Source organism: Cololabis saira, chromosome 20 (assembly GCF_033807715.1).
Source record: "Cololabis saira isolate AMF1-May2022 chromosome 20, fColSai1.1, whole genome shotgun sequence".
Classification (NCBI taxonomy): domain Eukaryota; kingdom Metazoa; phylum Chordata; class Actinopteri; order Beloniformes; family Belonidae; genus Cololabis; species Cololabis saira.
The window spans coordinates 36,067,386-36,093,031 of NC_084606.1; the positions used below are offsets into that span (position 1 = coordinate 36,067,386).

The 25,646-nt window shown below is 40.3% G+C and overlaps 1 protein-coding gene across 2 annotated transcripts in view; it reads right to left on the reverse strand.

Moving 5' to 3' along the window:
• Window positions 1-10,116: 10,116 nt before the first annotated feature.
• The window catches only part of LOC133420911 (cGMP-specific 3',5'-cyclic phosphodiesterase-like), a 134,783-nt gene continuing 119,253 nt past the window's right edge, over window positions 10,117-25,646 (reverse strand). For both annotated transcript variants that reach the window (XM_061710794.1, XM_061710793.1), the window contains exons 19-22: window positions 25,386-25,449; window positions 19,023-19,097; window positions 15,416-15,499; window positions 10,117-15,309 (exon numbers count right to left, since the gene is read on the reverse strand). In XM_061710794.1, the coding sequence (XP_061566778.1) occupies window positions 15,190-15,309; window positions 15,416-15,499; window positions 19,023-19,097; window positions 25,386-25,449 (343 nt within the window). In that variant the 3' untranslated portion in view covers window positions 10,117-15,189. The remainder of the gene's footprint in view (window positions 15,310-15,415; window positions 15,500-19,022; window positions 19,098-25,385; window positions 25,450-25,646) is intronic.

Below are 25,646 nucleotides of genomic sequence, written 5' to 3' on the forward strand. Positions count from 1 at the left end.
TGCACCACTGTACAATGTTTTTGTCTGTTAAAGTCAGCTGTGAGTGTGGTGTTACCTCAGAATGTGAGGATGCTGGAGACCGGTGTCCAGAGGTTTCCAGAGGGTTCCAGAGTCTCTGGTCTGAGCACTTGACCCGAGTGCTCAGACCTGGTGCCTTTAAATCACATAAGAATGAAGGAGAGAGAGAATGATGACTGCAATAAAACACAACTTACAATCATTCTTGCTGCCATTATACAGTTTAGACATGAAACGAGCAGACGACAGTGATGTCACAGTCAGGTATTGATCAGTGATCAGACAGTAATGGCAGGATGAGCAGGTTACAATCATGTGGTGTAATTAAACTAATCTGACGTCACATACGGCCAGCCCTGTCCCGTTAAGTGTGTGTGTGTGTGTGTGTGTGTGTGTGTGTGTGTGTGTGTGTGTGTGTGTGTGTGTGTGTGTGTGTGTGTGTGTGTGTGTGTGTGCGTGTGTGTGTGTGTGTGTGTGCGTGTGTGTGTGTGTGTGTGTGTGTGTGTGTGTGTGTGTGTGTGTGTGTGCGTGTGTGTGTGTGTGTGTGTGCGTGTGTGTGTGTGTGTGTGTGTGTGTGTGTGTGTGTGTGTGTGTGTGTGTGCGTGTGTGTGTGTGCAGCGCAGGTATGAGAGAGACGAGAGGGTCTGCGTCGATTTAACGCAGAACCATAAATCAGCCTGTAGGCTACGCCGTAGGCTCTGCGTCGATTTCAACGGCCCAAACTCGGTCATTTTACAATATAAAGTTGGCAAAACACCACGGTTACTATAGTCATGTTCCACCTGGTTTAACTAGTTATTGGAAAATATTGTATATGTCCTTACTTACCGAATGCGAGACGAGAATGTCGAGACGGGGAAAACCCCTACAAAAAGTGAAGCCAGAAATTCGGGCTCTGATTGGTCGACAAACTTGGAACAAATTCGGGCTCTGATTGTGATTGGCTGGTGGAAATTGGAACAAGAAATGGAACAAATGGAACAAATGGAACAGAGAAGAAGGGTTGCTACTTGTCTCTAGGCTAGAATATAAATAATTGTTATTCTGGATTACAACACTTAGATTTTGTATAAAATCTTCTACTGACCTCTCACATGTGCTGGAATCTAATGACCTGACCATGACCCCACAATATCTTGACATAGCAAATAGGCATTTCCTAACAATACTGCATGAAAAGAGATGAAACATTTAGAAAAGATGGACCTGTAGGATGTGCTGGATGAACTATTGCCAGATGCATACAAAAGAAGAAACCAAAATATGAATTAACGGAACTGAAATCCAACAGGTACCTCACACCACATTTTTGGTTGTTCTGGATGAAGGCCTTATTTGGAAAAAAACCATATTGATCAAGTATGCAAAAGATCTATGAAGATGCTTGGTATACTGAGGAAAGTCTGTCCCCTGATCCATCACTTAACTTTGTATTATAGTTTTCTGTTTCCATATATGAATTACTGTAATATTGTCTGGTCTGCAACTTATCCATCCTTCCTTAACAAACTACTGATAATCCAGAAGAGATTCCTGAGATCAATCTCTATGTCCAATAGACATAATCCATCCGCACCTCTGTTCAAAAAATACTCTATATTACCCATTCATAAACTCAATGTTTTTCACTCATGTTTATTTGTGCACAAGTTTATCAACAATAAGCAAGATCTTCCGGACACCTTTCATAATTTCTTTAGTTTTTCATCTGACTTGCATTCATACTCAACTAGACACAGTGTCAATCTACATTTACCCTTCTGTCCAACATGTTCTCATCAGTTTAATATTTCATTTAGAGGTCCTAAACTCTGGAACAATTTAGATATGTCTCTGAGGTCCACATTGTAATTTATATCCTTCAAAAAAATGCTGAAAAAACATCTCATGTCCTAATTTTTCAATGTATTCTCTATTATGTATCTTTGTTTTCTTTTCATGTTTATAATTAGAGTTTTCCTATGTTTGTACATTTAATTTTCTTTTTAGCCCTCTGGGCTTCGTTCCCTCCTTGCACTATTTTTTTTTAAATTGTGCTAAATAAATAAATACAAATAAATACAAATGCACTGGGTTGAGAGGGACCATGGGACACACCGGAGGTGTTATTCCCAAACATGCAACGCGTTTTACTGCCTGCATTGACAGTAGGGCCAACCGACAAGCCATGAGTGTTGCCAGTAGAGATGGTGGGAGTTTCACTGGACATGGTGACAGTCTCATCCATAGTGATGACCCCAGCACTAGTGGACATGGTGAGGGTGCTAGCTGGGATAGAAGGTGCATCAGTGCAAATATCTTCAGCAGCAAAACACCATATAACTTCGTCACCACTGGACATTGATGGGGTATGACTGGAGATGGATATGTCTGGGACAATGGCTGTAGCTGTAACATGGAAAATTAACTTTTGAGTAACATTTAACTTATATGACAGACAGTGAGCATCAGAACACATTTAGGCCTTGTACAATACATGTATTATGTGGTAGATTAAAAAAAGGTAATTTATTATGATGTAATAGTGTAAAAATATTTACCGCATTTGGCAGTGTCAGATATTTCAGCCAAACCAGGGCCATTTAAACAGCTGCTTTCTCCATCAGAAAATAACTGTAAATGCAAACAGATAAATACAATAACTTTTATGGCTCCAATAGACTATACCAGGGGTCGGCAACCCGCGGCTCTAGAGCCGCATGCGGCTCTTTAGCGCCGCCCTAGTGGCTCCTGGAGCTTTTTCAAAAATGTTTGACCCTTTTTTTCTCTTTTTTTCTTCTTATTTTTTCCTCTTTTTTTCTTCCTTTTCCTTTCCTTTTTAATCTCGACATTTCAACTTTTTTCCTCGAAATTTTGACTATTTCCTCGTCATTTCGACTTTTTTTTCTCAACATTTCGACTTTTTTTTTGACATTTCAACTTTTTTCTTGTCATTTTTACTTTTTTCTCGTCATTTTTACTTTTTTTCTCGTCATTTCGACTTTTTTCTCAACATTTCAACTTTTTTCTCGACATTTCGACTTTTTTCTCGAACTGCATAATGAAAAAATAAATCTTCCCCCAGTTATAACTAATACAGAAACATGCAGCATGTGTTGTCTTCATTCTAAGGTTTATACAAGACTCTTCATTTTTTGCGGCTCCAGACATATTTGTTTTTTGTGTTTTTGGTCCAATATGGCTCTTTCTACATTTTGGGTTGCCGACCCCTGGACTATACTGACAAAAAAATATTCTAACAGACTTTTGTATTATGTCAGAGCATACTACAAGTAACTATTTTAATCAAGCGTAAAATACAATATTGCTATTGTGACTGCCACAGTAATAAACATGTCTTGAAATCGTTAGTACTACTCACAGCTTCTTTTTCATCACTTAAAGGGGACCTATTATGAAAAACACGTTTTTTCTTGTTTTAACATATATAAAGTGGTCTCCCCTCACCCTGCCAGCACAGGGGAGACAAAATACCATGAATTTCTGCAAGCTCTCTGACCCCCGCCGGCCAGAGTCCCCCAGTGTCACGTGGGTTTTTTTGAGCCGATTAAAATCTGCTCCCGTCGTTACGTCACGACGGGAGCAGATTTCCAGAGGTTCAGCCTCCGCTGCTGAAACCACGCCCACAACCAGCTCTCTCTGCTGCTGGAGCGGTCCTTCCTTCAGCCAGTCGGACGCGGCGCCGCGGCGGAGCGGATCCGGGTTAAATCATCCAGGTTCCCGGGTGGTTTGGGAGCTGGGTCCTCGGGGGTCTGTCCCAGGCTGGACCAGCTTCACCCTCTGAGATTTTCAGCCAAATCTGTCGGTTTGATCCCCGGTAACGGGCGATGCGCACAGGATGCGCCCCGGAGCCGATCTGTGCGCCGGCCGCCCGCCGTGGTGTTGCGGCGTCAGCGCACAGCATCCGCCGGGCAGATCCGGCTGAAATTCCGCTGGTCGGTCCCCGGGAGTCCCTGCTACCAGTCCAGGCCGGTTCCTGCGGTCCCGGCCGGTCGGAACCGGTCAGATTCCCCGGTTTAAAGCAGCGGTGATGCGCGCTGTTCCAGCCTACTTCCTGGTTCCCAAAGCGGGGTTTCCGACTGAATTCTCCAGGTTCCCAGCCGCTTTGGGAGCAGGGATTTCTGGGGTACGTCCCAGGCTGGACCAGCTTCACCCTCCGAGATTTTCAGCGAAATCTGTCGGTTTGATCCCCGGTAACGGGCGATGCGCCGCGGAGCCACGCCGGGCGCCCGGCGTGGCTCCGGGGCCAGCGTTCAGCATCCGCCGGGTAGATCCGGCTGAAATAGTGCATAAATGTTATTTATATACAACTCATATTTAATTTTTTTAACAATAAAGTTTCCATTTGTGAAAATTCAATGTTGTGATAATTTACAGACTCGGGCTGCTCTGGCGGAGCGAGGTTTATTCTCCTCCCCTGCTACACGTCATTCAGGGAGCCAATCAGCACAGAGCCTCATTATCATACCCCCCCTTCCCTAAAAATGAGGCACAGAAAAGGAGGTTAGAAGCGGTAAAACCAGTGACAGGACCCACAGGGTGGATTTATGATTTATGTAGAAAAAACAAGCTTTAGATTGTTTTTAAGACATTCAAGGCCTGTTTAAAATATACATTAAATGCCATAAAATGTCCCCTTTAAAATGATTTTGTCAGGTCTGACATAAATGGACTTCTGATGAAAATGTTTTTTCACAAGGTCTCCATTCAAACCCTGTGTGGGGCTCATCCTACCTGCATTTATCTGTGTAGAAGATGATCTCACAGGGTATTTTCATCTGTCAAATCCCGGATAAATCGTCTGCTCCCGGACCATCCTCACCTTTCCTCCTCTCTGGTCCGGTCGCTCGTGTAAATATTTCTCTCGCGTTCGTCTGTTTGAATCAACTGTCTTTTCTCTGCTGTCCTTGTTTCTCCCAAGATGCCGGCCTCTGTTTTAGAAGATAGTGATTTATATGTTCAATCGTTTTAAAGACCAATAAAGTTCCTTTTGCTTTCCCCCTACGAATCTTTCTGTGGTTCTGCTTTTGACCAGGAGGTGGCAGCGCCGGCTGAGAGCTGCTCGTGTTCATCATATAATAAAGCTTCATTCTTAAACGCTGGCACTGCTAAACAGTTTTTTGTCCCGTGTTTTAATTTGGGTGAAGTCATGCAGGACTTCCTGCACCGAGGTGGAACCCCCAACATTCACTGATGTTCTCAACGTCAGCTCATCCTTAAATATGCATTCATTAAAAAAAAAACAAAACAGTTCAATATAATTACAGCAAATCTCTTTCCTTGAATGAAAGGGAACAGAAAAAAGATTAAGCTTATTTTATTTGTGCCTTTTTCCTAAGAAATAAAATTTTTCTTCAATCATCAATCAATCATTATATATATGTATATATATATATATATATATATATATATATATATATATATATATATATATATATATATATATACCTATATATATATATATATATATATATATATATATATATATATATATATATATATATATATATATATATATACACCCATGCAACCCATGCAACCACGGGGAGAACATGCAAACTCCACACAGAAAGGTCCTGCTGGGCCTGGGAGTCGAACCGGGAACCTTCTTGCTGTGAGGGAACAGTGCTAACCACACACACATTATATATATATATATATGACTGTCTCAGAAAATTTGCCTTTTATTATTTTAATATTGCTGATCATGGCTTACAGCTTAAAACTCAAATATCTTATCTCAAAAAATTAGAATATTCTGGGAATCTTAATCTTAAACTGTAAGCCATAATCAGCAATATTAAAATAATAAAAGTCTTGCAATATTTCAGTTGATTTGTAATGAATCCAGAATGTATGACATTTTTTTTAATTCATTACAAAAAATAAAGAACTTTATCACAATATTCAAATTTTCTGAGACAGTCCTGTATATATAAATATGTGATATATATAATGTGTGTGTATGTGTATTTATATGTGTGTATATAATAATTTCCGGCCTCCAGCACATCCTCAAAAAGGAGTGATTTCCTGCTAGTGAGGTGGGGGAGGAACAAAAAAGAGAGGATTCCAGAGGAAAAGCATAATCCATGACAGACAGATCGTGGAAGGTAAAGCCGGTCAGGAAAGAGTGTCAGGCAGTTGCATCTCTCTCGTGCAGACGTGAAGCCCTTCAGGGAGTCTGGGCGTTGGGGTGAGCAGCAGAAGAATCCATCCTTCAGCTGGTTCTGCACCAAGGACCCGACCATCGGGAGACAGAACCACGAGAACAAGAGACCGCTGGGAAATCTGGAGTTGAGGGGGGATGAGGGGGGATGGCACCCCCCCCCCTGAAATAAAAACGGTCCAAATCTTCCCACCTGAAATAAAAACGGTCCAAATTATCCCCCCCTGTAAAACTGCCATCCCTCCTTTCCATCCCTTATGTCATTTCATCAATGAATGTGGTTTTACTGCTATTTCAACATTTAAAGTCATCACCAGAAAAATAACTTATTTGACAATTTTCACCTGTTTCAGGTAAATTTTCACTTGAAATAAGTAGAAAAATCTGCCAGTGGGACAAGATTTATCTTCTCATTACAAGCAAAAAAATCTTGTCCCACTGGCAGATTTTTCTACTTATTTCAAGTGAAAATCTACTTGAAACAGGTGAAAATTGTTGTTTTTTCCAGTGAAGAGTCTTGTTTTAAGTGTAATAAGATATTTTTATTAAAATGAGACATTTTAACTAGAAATAAGACAAATATTCTTGTTAAGATTGTGAGTTTTTGCAGTGATCCATTTTACTTATCCTGTGAAGGACAGAGTCATATTGATAAGTTCAGAAAAGTGTTTTTTATAGTTGTGTTTTGATGTATTTGATGTAAGCCCAGTGGATATTTAAAGCTTACAGAAGGCTGCATTTAACTGCTGCTATGTCATTCCTGCAGTATTTCTGCAGGTGTTTTGGTCACTGCTATTATTTGTAACATATTATATTATTTGTAATCAGCACAAATTATCTGTCCCCATATGATAAAATCTACCACCCCCCTGATTTTTTTTTACAACTCGAGTACTGGTTTCAGTGGTGTTGAGATGCTGGTTCCTGCTGATCCAGGAGACCCAGAAGCCTCCGTTCAGCCACTTCTTTGTCCTTCTGGTAAATGTTTGAAACCCTAATCTACTCAGTCTGAGTTTTCTTTTGAACATTTCCATAAATTGGTTGCACCAGATCTATGTATAGCTTTCAAAAAGATGTGTCCATGTTATAACTATTCATATTCGTAATGATAAACAATTGTATGTAAATAAAAAAGTAGTACCCAAAATCCTGCTGTCACACACGAGTCTAATAAATTATTAGGGCCCGAGCACTGACAGTGTGAAGGCCCTATTGTATCTGTAGGAATTCTCCTTTTTATTTTTCTTCCGACGAAATGAGGGCCTTTTTTCCCCCTAAACGTGCCCCAAAAGTCACCAAATGTTGCACCAAGCCAGGCCTGGTGAAAAATGTGATATTTAATGGTTTGCATTAATGTGCGTGGCCTAATGGCTCAACAGCGCCCCCTAGAAAACTTTGTGCCTCAAGCCCCACAATACGGTTTGACGTACACGCACGAAAATCAGTACACACCTGTATCATGTCGAACTTAAAGAAAAGTCTCTTGGATCCATGGCCGAAACCCAACAGGAAGTCGGCCATTTTGAATTAATCGTGTAATTTTGGCGCAATTTATGCCATTTCTTCAGCCGCTTCTTCGCCCGAACCGTAACGTGCACCCAGGTGTGTTTTACATCAAAATGTGCGTCTCCATCCTGCGACTACAGGCATTACTTTTCTCAGTCCAAAGCGGTCCATATTTGATCGTTCCTATTTTCTGCTATAACTTTTGAATGGTTTGACATAAAGAGTCGTGGGTGGTGTCATCAGACTCGGTTTTGAGTCATTTACCTTCATTGGCATAAATTAGCCCCGCCCCTTCATCTGATTGGTCGATATCTGATAGTTCCTACTTTCTGCCATAACTTTTGGATGGTTTGACAAAGAGAGTCGTGGCTGGTGTCATCCACTAAATGTCCAGGTCTGAAGAATCTACATCAAGTCATACAAGCTTCCACTGTAGCCTGAACGTGCACAAGGGTGGAGGGACGTTCATCGCTGCTTGCAGCTTTAATTATGATTGTTTTTATGTGAGTATGAATCTAAAAGCTGTGAGTGCAAAGTCTTGTGAATACAACTCTAATTTCTACGACTACGCGTCTTCACTGTGAACACGAATTCAAGTTTGTGGGTACGAGTGGAAAAGCTGTTGAAATGACGTCACAGGGGAGAGCAATCGAACCCCGAATGATGCACCGAAGAAGAGGATGGCACCATCACAGGTAAAGTAAATAACCCATCCAACATTTATTTATTTAGTTATTTATTTCATGAAATTGTACTGTTTTAAATACCAAAATATGGCTTTTGGCATCTTTTTGAAAGCTGAAACCAGTCGGTCCTGCCTCTCTGGACCTCTAGCTCCAATCTTAGTGACAGCGTTTCATCCGTCTCGAAAACGTATTTTTATTGTATAGTTTGTAAGATTCATACACACTTTACGGCCAAAGTCAACATTTAATTGATCTCCGCTGGAACCACCACGTCCTCCAAATACTGAAGAGTATCAGGGCCAGGCAGGAGAAAAATAAAAATAATATTTTTTCATTATGCACTTCGAGAAAAAAGTCGAAATGTTGAGAATAATGTTGAAGTACAATTTCGAGAAAAAAGTCAACAAGGTTCAAAATACAAGAATTGACTTTACAATATTGATTTGAAACACATATGACACATATGCAGTTGCAGAACTTCAGAAAAGTCCTCTTAATGTTCCACTCCAAGGATGTGAGTTAGTTAGTGAGTTAGTTAGTTCCGGCTGCTGCTGCAGAGCTGTCAGTCTAACTGGATATGATGGGTCAGAGGAGACATTTACACTTTATTCACCAAATTGTATTTCAACTTTATTCACAAAAGTTTGACTTTACTCACGAAATGGCGACTTTATTCTTGAAATTGTATTTCAACATTAATCTCGAAATTTCAACTTTATTCTCGACATTTCTACTTTTTTCTCCAAGTGCACAATAAAAAAAAATCTTCCCCTCTCAAATATCTTTTCCCCTGCATGGCCCTGATACTCTTCCGTATCCAACTGTTCACCAGCAGCACAATGAATCTGGATTCTGATTGGCTGGCAGGTGTCCATTAAAAGTGTTAATGGACACCTAGAAAACAAGTTTGGTCAAATCCCCTGATATCTTTAATATCATTGCGCTGTATCAATTGCCAGGTGGTAACCACGGCAACGGAGATTCAGAGAAGAAGAGCCGGCTACCGCGGGACGGAGACATGAGTGATTTTGTCATTTCTTTTAATTTAATTTAATAAAATTTTTAATTTATTTGAATGATTCATAATATTTATAGCTTAATGAAACGTTTGTTTATTTATTTGAATGGTTGAACGCCCCGGTCTGACCTCACCCCTCATAATAGATATAGATAAATTACCAATTCTAACTCTAATAATCACTCCTGGCATTAGCATGATGTATTGTTTCATAGTGTATTATTATATTAAGTTATGAAATCTCATGGGATGTTAAACTATAGTATTATTATATTGTTATATATTATAGTATGGTCATATCATTTGGTTATATGTTATATTTTATAAAAATTATGTTATATTAGGATATTACTATATTATTATGCTATATTTATATCATATCGTGCTACACCACTCTATATGATAATTATTTATTTGTTTAACTTATTTACTCTCGAATTAATATTCTCAATTTATGTATTTACTTTCATCATCTTATTTACACACACACACACACACACACACACACACACACACACACACAAACTGATGTCGTCTTTTGTCGTTGTTTGCACTGTATGTTAATTAAAAAAAAAAAAAAAAAAAAGAATGGTTGATAATATTTGTAGCTTAATGAAACGATTTAGGAAACTATCTGTGGACTTTGATTCTTTGGAACAAATATATTTACTGTTTGTTACCGTACCTTACCAACACTCGTCTGTCAAGGTTCCCGTACAGATGTTTAGAAATGAGCAGAAATGAGGCCGCTTTTTCCGGTTTAATTGAATTGGCCATGTTTTTAATCACAAAAAGGCAGTGGAAACATCTAGAGCCGCCTCCTTTTGAGCCCGCCGGTCGTCTTTGGTTCAAACATGGAGAAAAACACACATCAGCTTTGATACAACAGCTTTACACGTGGTCCAAATGTCTCTAAAACAGTCGCTGCTTAGGGAAGTGTTGTCTAAAAAGAAAAAAACAAAAACAAAAATGGATGGTTTTTTGTTTATATATTTATATTTTTGTACGAAACTACATTTCCTATAAGACTTGTGTGCTCTTGACAAAAGGATAACCTTACAATATAGAAACTAATAAATATATAAGACAAAAATAAATATGCAATAGTTAAGACACTCAGTGAAAAAGGTATAAAAGACTTGGTGGTGTGCGCTGTGAACGAAGACGTCTAAGAAGCTTATCAGATACGTGTGACGCTGGAGGGAGAGGGTCCGTGGACTTCTGTACATCCGTTTTTTATTTTGAAATGATAAAATAAAAATAGAGAAAGAATCCAAAATAATCAGTTTCCCATCTTTTGTTTTGATAATAAAAAACGGAAAACGAATCGTTATCCATTATCCGTTATCCGATTTCATTGATGTGTTTGAAAATTGAAATTGTGAATTAAAACAGCGAGTGGAAAACTCTTTTCTCTATTTCCTATTCGTTTCCAAGGATACTGAAAACAGGGATTGGACAAATGGGGGGATTGCACATGCGCAGTAATAAATGAAGAAAGTTGTTTCTGGTTCTTTTGTTGATCAGATTGAAAATGAACAGTTTTAGATTTTTTTTATGTTGAAACTGAAAATAAATCAAATATGAAACATGAGTTTAATCTGTAATGTGTCTTCACTCCGTCATGAAACTGCAGTGATGTTGTGACAGTCCGTTCAGCTGCAGCGTCAAAAAAAAGCAGCGTCCAATCAATAACATGTACTGAACTCTAAGATACTGCCCCCCGTTGGAAACGAATAGGAAATAGAGAAAAGAGTTTTCCACTCGCTGTTTTAATTCCCAATTTCGATTTTCAAACACATCAATGAAATCGGATAACGGATAACAGATAATGGATAACGATCCGTTTTCCATTTTCCGTTTTTTATTATCAAAACAAAATATGGGAAACAGATTATTTTGGATTATTTCTCTATTTTTATTTTGACATTTCAAAACAAAAAACGGATGGCCGCGAAGTGCACGGACCGAGTCTGTCCCCCGGTCGTCGGCGGGACGGATGTGAAGCCACGCTGTGTCAGAACACGAACTTCTGCGCTCATAAATAGTTTAGTGCTTACTCCGTTGTGAATCCGGTGAGTGTCGTAAACGTGTCACACGTGGGTTGAGCGTGAGCAGGCTGCTGCTACTAGCTAAACTGGTGGAGAACCACGAAGCTCCGGCTGGCTACACGCTAGATTAGAGGTCCTTGTAGCACCCTATAATGTAATAATTTCACCCTATAATGTAATAATTTCACCCTATAATGTAATAATTTCACCCTATAATGTAATAATTTCCTGAAAATGTAATAAAATTTGCACTTAACTCAATCGAAAATGTAATAAAACCCAATAATGTAATAACTTCACCAATAATGTAATAAAGTATCTTGACTGATATTGTAATAACATTTTTACCGATAACGTAATACCTTATTACATTATTGTAGCACCCTATAATGTAATCAAAGTCTGTAATTTAACCCAATAGTCATTCTGGTGTTTCAAATCCAGCGTATATAACATTCTTAGATACTTAAAACACAAAATGTAGAACTCTGGACTGAAAATGAACATATATATTACATTTTCTGTCAAGTATTAAATTATCAGTTTTGGAAAAAAAAGACCCACCTGAAAATGTAATAAATTCCCAATAATGTAATAAGGTATTACATTATCGGTAAAAATGTTATTACAATATCAGTCAGGATAATTTATTACATTATTGGTGAAGTTATTACATTATTGGATTTTATTACATTTTCGATTGAGTTAGGTGCAAATTTCATTACATTTTCAGGCGTTATTACATTTTCAGGAAATTATTACATTATAGGGTGCTACACTCCTCAATCAAGAAAGTGGTGCGCCGATGCAGGGACGTACGTGCTGCTCGTTGGACCTCCACAACTGGAACTGAAAATCCTGTACTAGACAACTTTAGCCCCGCCCCCCGCTCCGCCCCAGACTGGGATTCAAAGCTTATTGCAAATGACCATTCGTCCACGTAATCTTAAAAGAGGGGTGCAAATATGACGGTTGTACTGGCCCGAGTTTCATGGATGTGGTGGTTTCCTCAGTAGACAACAATGACAGGTACCGGCACAGCTGGACTCGTTCTGGAATAGTGCTGGGGTTCCCGTGTGTTGCAGTAGATGCAATATGAAGAACATTGGATTGGGCTGGATTAAACTAGGTAAACTAGAGTATCCCAGGTGAACTAGCAAAACCAGAGTAGACCAGGTTAACCATAGTAGACCAAGTAAACTAGAGTAAAGCAGGTAAACCATAGTAGACAAAGGCCCAGTCCCAATCCCCCCCCCCTAGTCCTACTTTTCAGCACTACTCCTAAATTTTGCGCGTTCCTGTGAGGGTAGTGGTGTCCCAATTCCTCTTTTCATCTAGGGGAGTGGGGAAAACGAGGGCGAGTGGATATGAATCTACCCTTCAGAGCGAGGGTTTTTCAGATGCACACTCGCTGACCGAGGGCTAGAAAGATGGCGGACATTTCTTATTTTTTAGTGAATAAAATCAATATTTTGAGTTAGTTTCTGCATAAAAATGCGTTTTGATCACATTTCTAGCGAGAAATATATATTTTACTTTCATAATATTCACTAGTGGTTTGCGAAGATCTCGCCAGAATAAAGGCTGATTTATGGTTCCGCGTTACACCAACGCAGAGCCTACGGCATAGGTTACGCGGCGACGCGCGCCGTACGGTGCGCGTCGCCGTAGGCCACACCGTAGGCCACGCCGTAGGCTCTGCGTTGGTGCAACACGGAAACCATAAATCAGCTCCCGTGCCGGCAGGCTTTTATCATCCCGATAACGTCGGATCAAATTTCTTAACAGGCGTTATTTGGATAAACTGAGCCCAGGTTGGGGATCTTAACGGTTACTTTTACGCCTGAAAAAATATTAAAACTTAATAAAGTGGCATATTAACAGCGCTACAGCTGAAATTAAAACAGCTTTTAGCTCTGGGCTTCCTGATATGGTGTGACGTATGTGCAAACGTAACTACGCAGTCGCTTACGTACCCGAACGTAAACCACACAGTGACGTAGCAAGTGGTGTCCCAATCGCTAGGGAACATTACAAGGGCCCTACGGTTTGTGGCTTCATTTTTAGGGCTAGTGGTAGAAAGTAGGGGGTGTATTGGGATTGGCCCTAAGTAAACTAGAGTAGACCAGGTAAACCAGCAAGACCAGGGTAGATCAAGTGAACCAGACTATAGTCAATAACCAGTTAGTGCACACTTTAACAAGCTCACAAGCTTGGCAGCGACTGAAAGACAAGTCAAGCCAAGTTGAGTGGGATTTAGAGGTGGGGGCTCTCCAGTCTCCAAACATCAGTTGAATACTAATGACTGCTTACGACACAAACCAACCTGAAGGGAACAGAAAGATAATCTTTATGTTCTCTAAGATGCACCACGGCATGGTCGTCTTTGCTCACTCGTTGGATCCTTCAATTCAGTTTTATTTATACAGCGTCTATTGCAAGAGACGTTGTCCCTAGAATCTTTCCAGAGGGCCCAGAACGTGACCCCTGAGCAATTATTACATAAGGACCATGAACTCCACGTCCCGCTGATGTCCGCTCTACTACGGAGGTGCCGTGGAGCTATGGAGCTAGAACAGTCTCATAATTCGCAAATGCACACACCGTTTCACAAATGCGACTTACTCGTAAACGGCTCTGGTTTAACGGCCCGACAACCATCTCCGATCGCGCTGTTTTCTTTACCAAGATCACAAGAGAAGCAGAGCAGTGATCTCTCCATCCCGTAATGCTGTCTTGTTTATTTACCTTTACTCCACCAACTCCAAATATTAATCACTTTTCCAAGCGAACGGCGCTAACGCAGTTCAAACAGCAGGTGTATCCGCCCCTTTAATCCGATTGGTTTACGAGTAAATCGTTCTACACGTGGGATGCGCTGTTATGATTGGCTGGAACAAAGGAAGACATCTGATTGGTTGCAGATCCTTCCGTGTTAAAAAAAACGTATTTGTGGATCGAGTCACGTCAGGAGAGTCTCAAAAGTCACACGCAAATCCAGCGCAGCTCACAGACAAAAAAACGTTTGTAAATCAGGTTATATTTGTGTGTGCATCAAAAATACATTTGTATATTTTGTCCTACGCACGTGTGAATTGTTCTGTGCATTTGTGAAACGGCGTGTGCATTTGTGAATCAGTGTGTGCATTTGTGAATTTTGTCTTGTGCATTTGTGAAACGGTGTGTACATTTGCGAATTGTGAGACTGTTCTAGCCCCATATGGAGCTGGTGTGTCGGTGTGATCGGGTGGAAACACCATGAACGCAGTTCTACAGAACCTGGGTGAGGTTGAAACCGTCTCGTATAATGTGCACACCCTAAAGCATTTGTGTGGATTGCTTGGTCGGTGTGTAGTTTAGTGTGTAGCCAGCCGGAGCGAATGCCAAAACATTTGGGACCCCCAACATCTGGACTTTGTCTTTATGTTTAGCGCTAACTGACAAATGCTACCATGGTAACACGCTAAACAACTGGTGAAGATGGGAATCAGTTTACAACACTCTTTTACCCCAACGTGTTCATCCTCTCTCTGTGGACTTTTAGCACACTTGTGTTTGTGGCAGGGTTTGTGGGCACCGCCGACCGGAGGGACGGGCCGGGGTCAGGGTTTCTGTTCAGGGTGGGGGAGGAACCTTTCCTGCTCACTTTCAGTGCACACATTTGGCCAGATGTCCATTCTCAACGTCACATTAAGGTCATGGAAGTTTGGGAGGGGGTTGGACGTCCGGCTGGGGTCGAGGTCACACCAGCCCGTTGGACAGTCCCTTCTCGCAGTCCTCCGCCAAGCGCGTCCAGTGCTGCCGGTTCCTCAGGCAGCCGTCCAGCAGGGGGGAGCAGCACTCCGACATCCCGGCCAGGGTCTGTGGCGGGGGGCAAGGGAGACGGGGCAACAGAGACGGGACAAGGGAGACAGGTCAACACATGGACAAGCGTCCCTGCTCCCAGCTCACCGTAGTGTCCTCTTACCTCGTACAACTGAATGCAGATGGCATCAATGAAGGACACCTGCATGCTGGGAATCTTATCTCTTTTCTCCCGATTCATCAGGTCCTAAAGCCAACGACATGAAACAACGACATGAAACAACGACATGAAACAACGACATGAAACAACGACATGAAACAACGACATGAAACAACGGCCAAACATCAAAGTACAAACTGTAATAGCACATGACAGCGAAGACCACACAGAAAAGACTTTGCACTATTTTAACTGAAAGTTCACTACTGCTTCACGAACCGGAACCGGAAATGCGTTGCTACCAAGTGAACCAATCACAGCCCTCTCGGTCTGCGACCTCTCGACGTGTAGTTACAATTTTTTGGAGGTGCAGGTCAGGCACGGCGTGGCGTGCGCCGTGGGGAGCTCATTGTGGCACAACCTGCGGCGCACGCTCGGCGTAGATTTAACGCAGAACCATAATCCAGCCTTAACACTGAGCTGTGGAGCTCCACAGGGACGTGTCTCGAACCTCGATGAGCCAAGACGGACTCATTCTGAAGTACGCTGATGACACTGCAGCGGTGCTTCTGATCCAAAACAACCAGTAGAGCGCTCAAATAGCGCTTTTCCACCAGTACCTACTCAGCCGACTCCACTCGGTTTGGTTCTTTTCCACTAGGGGTCTAACGTGCCGAGTAGATACTTTTCTGTATCTATTCTGCTGAGGTTCTAAGCTGCTGAGTCGGCTGTATCTGACATCATCACACTACAGGCCACTGATTGGTCGGGGGGTTGGAGTCAGACGTCTGAGTCAGGAGGAGGAAATCAGAGAAAGAGACTCTGACGGATTCTTGTTCATTTTATTCAACCAGCAATGGCAGCAAAAGTCTGTTTCATGATCCAACTCTGAGGGTCAGATGTTCATAAACCTGGTGCTGAGGAGAGAATTAAAAAGGGATCTAGACGGAGATAAGGAACGCCCAGATCTACCAGGAGCTCTGTCTCTTCATAGCTGCTCACCGCTCCAGCTGACTTTTCAGCAGCGCAGAGACAAACTAACAAAATTAAAAAAGCATCGGCACTTGAAACTTCTCTCACTCTCATTTTTTAACTTGATATCAAACACAAGCCACAGACCCAGCAGCACATCTATCATCTCCTCCAGGTTCTACATCTTTAGTGTTGTTGTCTTCTCCATTTAGATACACAATCAAATACGTCACAGCAGCTTCTCCAACCTCCTACTGCTGATCTGGGTGCTGATTGTAGTGGAAAAGAAACCAGGCCGAGCTGAGTAGAGCCGAGTAGGTGCTGGTGGAAAAGCGCCAATAGAGCGAAGGTGGAGCCTTTTGCAGACTGTTGCCGTGACAACGGCCTGGCCGTGTCCTGCGACCAGACGGCTCAACAAGAAAATAAACTATAGGGACTGTTTCTTTCATCCAGCTGCTGAAATGTGCAACAACAAGGCACTTTATACGGTTTTGAACCATTTATTTTAGGTTGTTTAATGTATCTGACATTTATATAGGGCTTTAAAGCTCTTTATCTGTGGTTTTCATCTGCGATGTCTTGCTGAACGACAACAAAGGAACCTTGAATCTTTTGCTCAGGGGTCATGTTCTGGTCTCTGGGACGCTCCTGGAGACAACCGGTATCCTAATAAAACTGAACTGAATAAGTTGTTAACATGAATGACAACAAAACTGTACATCCATCTTTTTCGTGCCAGTTTCAAAAATGGTGAACACTAATCTGGGGTTTTTGTTTGCAATCAGGCAAAGTAAAACTTTAGTTTCTTGGGTGGAAGCTGAGAGACGTCAGACATCTCGACTGCACAGGTTTATTACGTCTCCTTGTATGCGATATTTATGTGTCCTCTAACCAGTACTCGAGTTGTAAAAAAACATCATGGGGGATGGTGGATTTGATCATATGGGGACAGATAATTTGTGCTGATTACAAATAATATAATATATTACAAATAATAGCAGTGACCAAAACAGCTGCAGAAATACTGCAGGAATGACATAGCAGCAGTTAAATGCAGCCTTCTGTAAGCTTTAAATATCCACTGGGCTTACATCAAATACATCAAAACACAACAATAAAAAACACTTTTCTGAACTTATCAATATGACTCTGTCCTTCACAGGATAAGTAACATGGATCACTGCAAAAACTCACAATCTTAACAAGAATATTTGTCTTATTTCTAGTTAAAATGTCTCATTTTAGTAAAACAAATCTCATTACACTTAAAACAAGAGTCATGACTGGAAAAAACAACAATTTTCACTTGTTTCAAGTAGATTTTCACTTGAAATAAGTAGAAAAATCTGCCAGTGGAACAAGATTTTTTTGCTTGTAATAAGAAGATAAATCTTGTCCCACTGGCAGATTTTTCTACTTATTTCAAGTAAAAATTTACTTGAAACAGGTGAAAATTGTCAAATAAGTTATTTTTCTGGTAATGACTCTTTTTTTTAACCCTTGTGCTGTCTTCGGGTCAAAATGACCCAATTCTTCTATCCTTCTTTCCTCCTGCTCTCTCCTTCCTTCTTCCCTTCCTCATTTCCTCCTTTTTTAACCTCCTTTACTCCTTTTTCTTCCTACCTCCCTTCCGTCATTCATTCCTTTATTACCTTCTTTGCTTTTCCTTCCTTCTTTCCTTATTTTCTCCATTCCTTCATTCTTCCCTCCCTTCTTTCTTTCCTTTTCTCCATTCCTTCCTCCCTCCCTTCTTTAATTTTCTCCCTTTTTTCCTTTCTTTCTCCCTTCCTTCCATCTTTTCTCCCTTCCTTACTCCCTTTTCCTACTTACTTCCTTCTTTTCTCCTTTCTTCCTTACTTCCTTCCTTCCATCTTTTCTCCCTTCCTTACTCCCTTTACTACTTACTTCCTTTTTTTATTTCTTCTTTTATTTCAAGTGAATATTAACTTGAAACAGGTGAAAATTGTCAAATAAGTTATTTTTCTGGTGTTATTTTTCTGGTGATGACTCTAAATGTTGAAATATCAGTAAAACCACGTTCATTGATGAAATGACATAAGGGATGGAAAGGAGGGATGACAGTTTTACAGGAGGGATGATTTGGACCGTTTTTATTTCAGGGGGGATGATTTGGACCGTTTTTATTTCAGGGGGGATGATTTGGACCGTTTTTATTTCAGGGGGGATGATTTGGACCGTTTTTATTTCAGGGGGGATGATTTGGACCGTTTTTATTTCAGGGGGGATGATTTGGACCGTTTTTATTTCAGGGGGGATGATTTGGACCGTTTTTATTTCAGGGGGGATGATTTGGACCGTTTTTATTTCAGGGGGGATGATTTGGACCGTTTTTATTTCAGGGGGGATGATTTGGACCGTTTTTATTTCAGGGGGGATGATTTGGACCGTTTTTATTTCAGGGGGGATGATTTGGACCGTTTTTATTTCAGGGGGGATGATTTGGACCGTTTTTATTTCAGGGGGGATGCCACCTCCCCTCATCCCCCTAAATTCCAGTACTGCCTCTAACCTATAAAAGACGACATTAACACGTCTGATGGCTTGACACGGGACAGATCTGTTTCACAAACCGGAGAGCACAGAGCAGATGTCTCCTGTCCTGACCGAGGCTACTTACGCTGGGCTCGATGTTCAGCTCCCGCCGCTCCTTGTCCCCCTGCTCAAAGAACTCGGTGGCCACCAGCTCTGCAATCTGCAGCAAACAGACGAGAGGAGGAGAAGAGAGGAGTTCATGCTGGAGCTGCGGGTGGAGGCAGTTTCTCATGTGCAGAGCTTTCAGCTCAGAAGTTTATTTGTACAGCACAATTCAACACGAGGTAATTCAAAGTGCTTTACATCAACATTAAAAGCGGCAAGACACAATTAAACAGTAAATAACAAATAAAACTAAATAAAATGATAAGAAAAGAGGTAAAATAATAAAAAGCACAAGTTGTTAAAAAATAAGGGCAGTAGAGTACAGCAGGTAAGTATTTCATTTGTTTAACTTTAGGCAAAGGTTTGTCCCCTGTGGCCTCCAGACATGAGGAGACCTGTGATGAGCCTTTACTGTAAAAGTAAAGAATGGGATTTTTTTCCACGCGCCTGTTGGAAACCGCGTGGATGTTCCCGGGAGAGCAGTGTTCTCCAGCTACGTTCCCCACATGAATCCCTCGTAATCCCTGGTTCTCCACGCCGCACCATGTCAGAGACATCATGACTCTCCCGTTTAACTTTGCTCCTTCACCCTCTGAACACTAAAATACCTCCAGTAATGATCTCTAGTTCTCATGCATTTGATAAAAATGGGATGTCTTGCATATCTCTGCTAGTTTTTCATCTATAACGTCTCTTACAATCTTCTTTCTTTCATCTCAGAAGCACATGGCTGTCTCGCTTCACTTTACCGTTCCATCAACTGTTTCACACTTCCTGTCAGAAAAAGGTTCATTTCTCAACTCATACTACCACTTGTTGATTATGCAGATATTGTTTATCACAATACTCCAGATACTCATCTTAAACCTCTGACTGTATTATTCAATTCATTATGTAGATTTGTGTTACGTTGTCCTTTCAGAACATCATTGTTTTATGTTTGATTCATTGAACTGGTTTCAACCCAAATCTAGACGCCAGTTTCACTGGCTTCACTTCCTTTTTAAATGTGTTTATTTTCACTGTCCTCCATATCTAAAAGAACTCATGATTCTATATAACTCTCCATACTCACTCAGACATAGGAATTTTCCTTTTTTCTTTGTTTCTAGAATTTTAAAAGAAGCTGGTAAAAGATAATTTCATTTTAAAGCTCCATCAGATTGGAATAATCTTCCTCTCTTTTTGCGTTCTATTACCTCTTTTCATTGTTTTAAGTTGTTATTATACTCTCATCTTAAAACAAATTGCCAATGTTTTTAATTTATTTATGTATTTTTTGTCCTTTTTTCTATTTATTTATTTATTTTTCTCTCTGTTATGTTATATTTATCTCATTATTCCGGTTATTCAATTAGTCTATTTTGTAACTAGACTTATGTGGTAGGGGTTGTGTGGGAGGGTGAGCATGTATGTCTGTACTGTAATGTAATATATTGTAATGTTGTATGTTTTATGGGACCCCCTTGAAAATGAGATGTTACATCTCAAGGGGCTATGCTTAAATAAATTGTACTAAATCTCCTTTATACACCGCAAAAACTCCTTTTTTACGTTCTGCTAGCGGTCAGAGTATGCAGCTCGTTTTAAGAATTGTAGTCAGGACCATCTTTCTTACTCCATTAGCCGAGCTCCATCCCCCGTCTACAACCCTCTCTTCCCATGCACGGTCATGGGAATGGCAGGTATTTTTGCTTAACCCTTGTGCTGTCTTTGGGTCAAGAAAGAAAGAAAGAAAGAAAGAAAGAAAGAAAGAAAGAAAGAAAGAAAGAAAGAAAGAAAGAAAGAAAGAAAGAAAGAAAGAAAGAAAGAAAGAAAGAAAGAAAGAAAGAAAGAAAGAAAGAAAGAAAGAAAGAAAGAAAGAAAGAAAGAAAGTAAATAGGAATGGAGAAGGAAGGAGAGAGCAGGAGGAAAGAAGGAACAGGAAAATTAGGTCATTTTGACCCAAAGAGAGTACAAGGGTTAATAACAGACGATTTGACTGGATTTCAGTCTTTTACTGTTAGAGCTGCTGTCTTAGCCGTGTAGCAGTACATTGCAACATTTGTTTGGACCTGAAATGCAAAAAAGGATGTATACTTGTAAATGATATCAATATCTTGGGTTCATATAAACAGTATGGACACGCACGCACGCACGCACGCACGCACGCACGCACGCACGCACGCACGCACGCACGCACGCACGCACGCACGCACGCACGCACGCACTGACAAATGGAAGGAAAAAGCAAAGATGACGGTAGAAACCAGAAGTGTGTCAGGGCCCGCTGTGTTTGCAGGGGTAAATGAAATGTGACTGCAGCTCGGGGCTCAGCCAGTCCTTGATTGACTAGATAACCAGGTCTCTGCGCTGCAGGGGACTCATTACAAGCTGACTAAAACCAAGATCGGGCGCGAGGAAAAGTATTTCTGTCTTTGTTTACCTAACACTGGATCAATCAAGCAACACGGTTGCCTCTCCGTTCACCCAGAGGTCAGAAAGACAACATGAAGACTGCAGTGTTAAAAGTTCACTCATTGCTTCGTCATGACATTGTTTTTGTTTTTAATTACGATCATTATTGGTATTGTAAGGTTTTATAAGGATGTTTGGAACAGTTAAATGTTGAATAGGTCTAAATCCTAAATCCTGATGGATTCCTAGAAAGAACAAGTGAGAAGAAATAAATAACAGTTTGGGATGGCATAGCATAGGCAGCTATGAATCTGAGAAAAATAACCTGACTATTTCCTCGACATTTCGACTTTTTTCTCGACATTTCGACTTTTTTCTCGACATTGACTTTTTTCTCGACATTTCAACTTTTTTCTCAACATTTTGACTTTTTTCTCAAAATTTTGACTTTTTTCTCGACATTTCGACTTTTTTCTCAACATTTCGACTTTTTTCTCGACATTATGACTTTTTTCTTGAAGTGCATAATGAAAAAAATTATCTTCCCCCAGTTATAACTAATATAGAAACATGCAGCATGTGTTGCCTTCATTCTAAGGCGGATACCAGACTTTTCATTTTTTGCGGCTCCAGACATATTAGTTTTTGTGTTTTTGGTCCAATATGGCTCTTTCAACATTTTGGGTTGCCGACCACTGGTCTAGATACTGTCACTCGCTCAAATTTAACAAGAAAAGAACTGTGTTATCACAATTATGCAGATGCTAAACAAAGACATAACTGAATCCTTCCTTGGAGCCAAGGAAGAAGGACTGAAAGTCAGCACTTGGCTTCAGACAGCCGACAACCAAGCCAGAAATATGGACGAGTTTCACTGCCATATTAAGACAGTAGTGAAGTTGGCGTGTTACCACCTGCAGAACATGTCAAGGATTAAAGGACTGAAGTCTCAGCAGGACTGAGAACATCCGGTCCCTGCTCTTATCTTCAGTAGACTGGACCACTGCTACGCTGCTCTTACTAGGTATCCACAACCCTGGGGCTGTCTTCAGGTCAAGGTGGGGGGAAGGGAAGAAGGGAGGGAGGGAGGGAGGAAGGAAGGAAGGAAGGAAGGAAGGAAGGAAGGAAGGAAGGAAGGAAGGAAGGAAGGAAGGAAGGAAGGAAGGAAGGAAGGAAGGGAGAAAAGAAGGGAGGAAAGAAGGAAGGAAGGAAGGAAGGAAGGAAGGAAGGGAGAAAAGAAGGGAGGAAAGAAGGAAGGAAGGAAGGGAGAAAAGAAGGGAGGAAAGAAGGAAGGAAGGAAGGAAGAAAGGAAGGGAGAAAAGAAGGGAGGAAAGAAGGAAGGAAAGAAGGAAGGAAGGGAGAAAAGAAGGAAGGAAGGAAGGAAGGAAGGAAGGAAGGAAGGAAGGAAGGAAGGAAGGAAGGAAGGAAGAAAGGAAGGAAGAAAGGAAGGGAGAAAAGAAGGGAGGAAAGAAGGAAGGAAGGAAGGAAGAAAGGAAGGAAGAAAGGAAGGGAGAAAAGAAGGGAGGAAAGAAGGAAGGAAAGAAGGAAGGAAGGAAGGGAGAAAAGAAGGAAGGAAGGAAGGAAGGAAGGAAGGAAGGGAGAAAGGAAGGAAGGGAGGAAAGAAGGAAGGAAGGGAAAAAAGAAGGAAGGAAGGAAAGAAGGGAGAAAAGAAGGAAGGATGTGAAAAAAGAAGGAAGGAAAGAAGGGAGGAAGGAGGGAAGGAAGGGAGAAAAGAAGGAAAGAAGGAAGGAAGGGAGAAAAGAAGGAAGGAAAGAGGGGAGGAAATAAGGAAGGAAGGAAGGGAGAAAAGAAGGAAGGAAAGAAGGGAGGAAAGAAGGAAGGAAGGAAGAAAAGAAGGAAGGAAGGAAGGAAGGAAGGAAGGAAAGGAAGGAAGGGAAAAAAGAAGGAAGGAAAGAAGGGAGGAAAGGAAAAAAGAAGGAAGGAAGGAAGGGAGAAAAGAAGGAAGGAAAGAAGAGAAGAAGGGAAAAAAGAAGGAAGGGAGGAAGTAAGGAAGGAAGGAAGGAAGGAAGGAAGGAGAGAGCAGGAGGAAAGAAGGACAGAAGACAAAAAGACCCAAAGACAGTTCAAGGGTTAAAACATCCAACAAACAGCTGCAGTAGCTGATGAGACGATGTCAGCACAAGTGTGTGTGTGTGTGTGTGTGTGTGTGTGTGTGTGTGTGTGTGTGTGTGTGTGTGTGTGTGTGTGTGTGTGTGTGTGTGTGTGTGTGTGTGTGTGTGTGTGTGCCTTTAGTGCCTCAAACTGTTTTTCAAAACATTATCCAAGGACAAGGCCACAGCTGTTTTTATTAACAAGCACTTAATTATGAACACGCCCACACTGAAGACCTCCATCCGAGCCCGGAGGTCCTAACGAGGTGTTGACTAACGAAGGTCGCTGCGGGAACGCAGCTCTCACGCTTGAGTGAGAGGGTGATGATGTGAAAGAGAGGAGGACGGCTCAGGAAATGAACCAGACATGAAACAGACAAAGCAAGAAACACGAATGCAGCAGACAGAAACGTTCAAGACGCCCAACTCCTACAAAATCACTGCTTTCTGTTTGAATCTGCATTTCACACATCAGCAGCTCGCTGGGTCCTGGTTTGTGATTTCAGAACAAATGTATTTAAAATGCATAGAAATCTCAGCTGGTTAATGGTAAGAGAAAGATTACTTTATTCTTTATTAATATTTGGAAGAAATGTATCCATATCCAAAACCCAGCAAGCTCTATATAAAAGAAAATGTTCATTTTTCACTGCCAAAAATAAAGACAAACTATGGTAAAAGAACGGTGATATACAGAGTCTGCATGGAACCCAATCCCCAAACACTTTAAGCAAACTATTAACATAAAAGAATTCAAATTGTTAGTAAAGAAACATCTTTTGAATAGCATATAAAATATAAAACTTATTTAATTATTATTAAATAAATAAATAAATAATGTAGATAGTATATGGGTGTATGTGTGTATATATACAGGACCGTCTCAGAAAATTGGAATATTGTGATAAAGTTCTTTAGTTTCTGTAATGCAAAAATGTCATACATTATGGATACATTACAAATCAACTGAAATATTACAAGCCTTTTATTATTTTAATATTGCTGAACATGGCTTAAGAAAACTCAAATATCCTATCTCAAAAAATTAGAATATTCTGGGAATCTTAATCTTAAACTGTAAGCCATAATCAGCAATATTAAAATAATAAAAGGCTTGCAATATTTCAGTTGATTTGTAATGAATCCAGAATGTATGACATTTTTGTTTTTTTAAATTGCATTACAGAAAATAAAAAACTTTATCACAATATTCAAATTTTCTGAGACAGTCCTGTATACATTTTTTTATTCCTTTTTTTGGTATTTTATTTAAATTATTTTCTTTTCTTTTTTTAATTTTATTATAATTTTTTTTATTACTTTTTTCTTTTTTTTTTTCTTTTGAATGAGCGTATACATGATCGCTTATATATATATATATATATATATATATATATATATATATATATATATATATATATATATATATATATATATATAAATGAATATTTATTAAAATGGTTATTGGTGCAAACTATGATAACAATACATGGTTTGAATTCGTTGATGTTATAAAATGTTTGAATATGTATTGTTTTTATTTATATCTAAATGTTAAACGGAATAACTTTTTATTTTTTCTTTATTTTCTGTTTTTCCTTTCTTTTTGTATATGCTATACTTCGTTAGTTTTGCTTTTAATTTTTTGTTGTAATGTTCTGTGTATTATGTGTGGGACCCCAGGAAGAATAGCTGCAGTTTTGCTGTAGCTAATGGGGATCCAAATAAAACTATAAAAAAACTATCTCAGCGTTTAAGCTTTGCACCACAGAAACCCGAGCAAAGAAATGTCTCAAATGTACCAGGACAGTGAGAAAGCTAACAGAGAGTTTTACCCTTTTCTGCACGGGCCAGGGCTTGGTGATGGCGGAGATGTCACAGGCCGTCATCAGCATGGACCTGCAGGGGAGACAGGAAACACACGCTCACCTCCACTCTTTTAAAGGACATCTATTATAGCATTTAATGTCTATCTTAACCAGGCATTGAATGTCTTAAAAACAAGCTTTTGATTTTTTTTGCTAAATAAATGAGAAATTCAGCCTCTGGGACATGTCTTTATCTTTACCGTTTCTAACCTCATTATCTATGAGGGA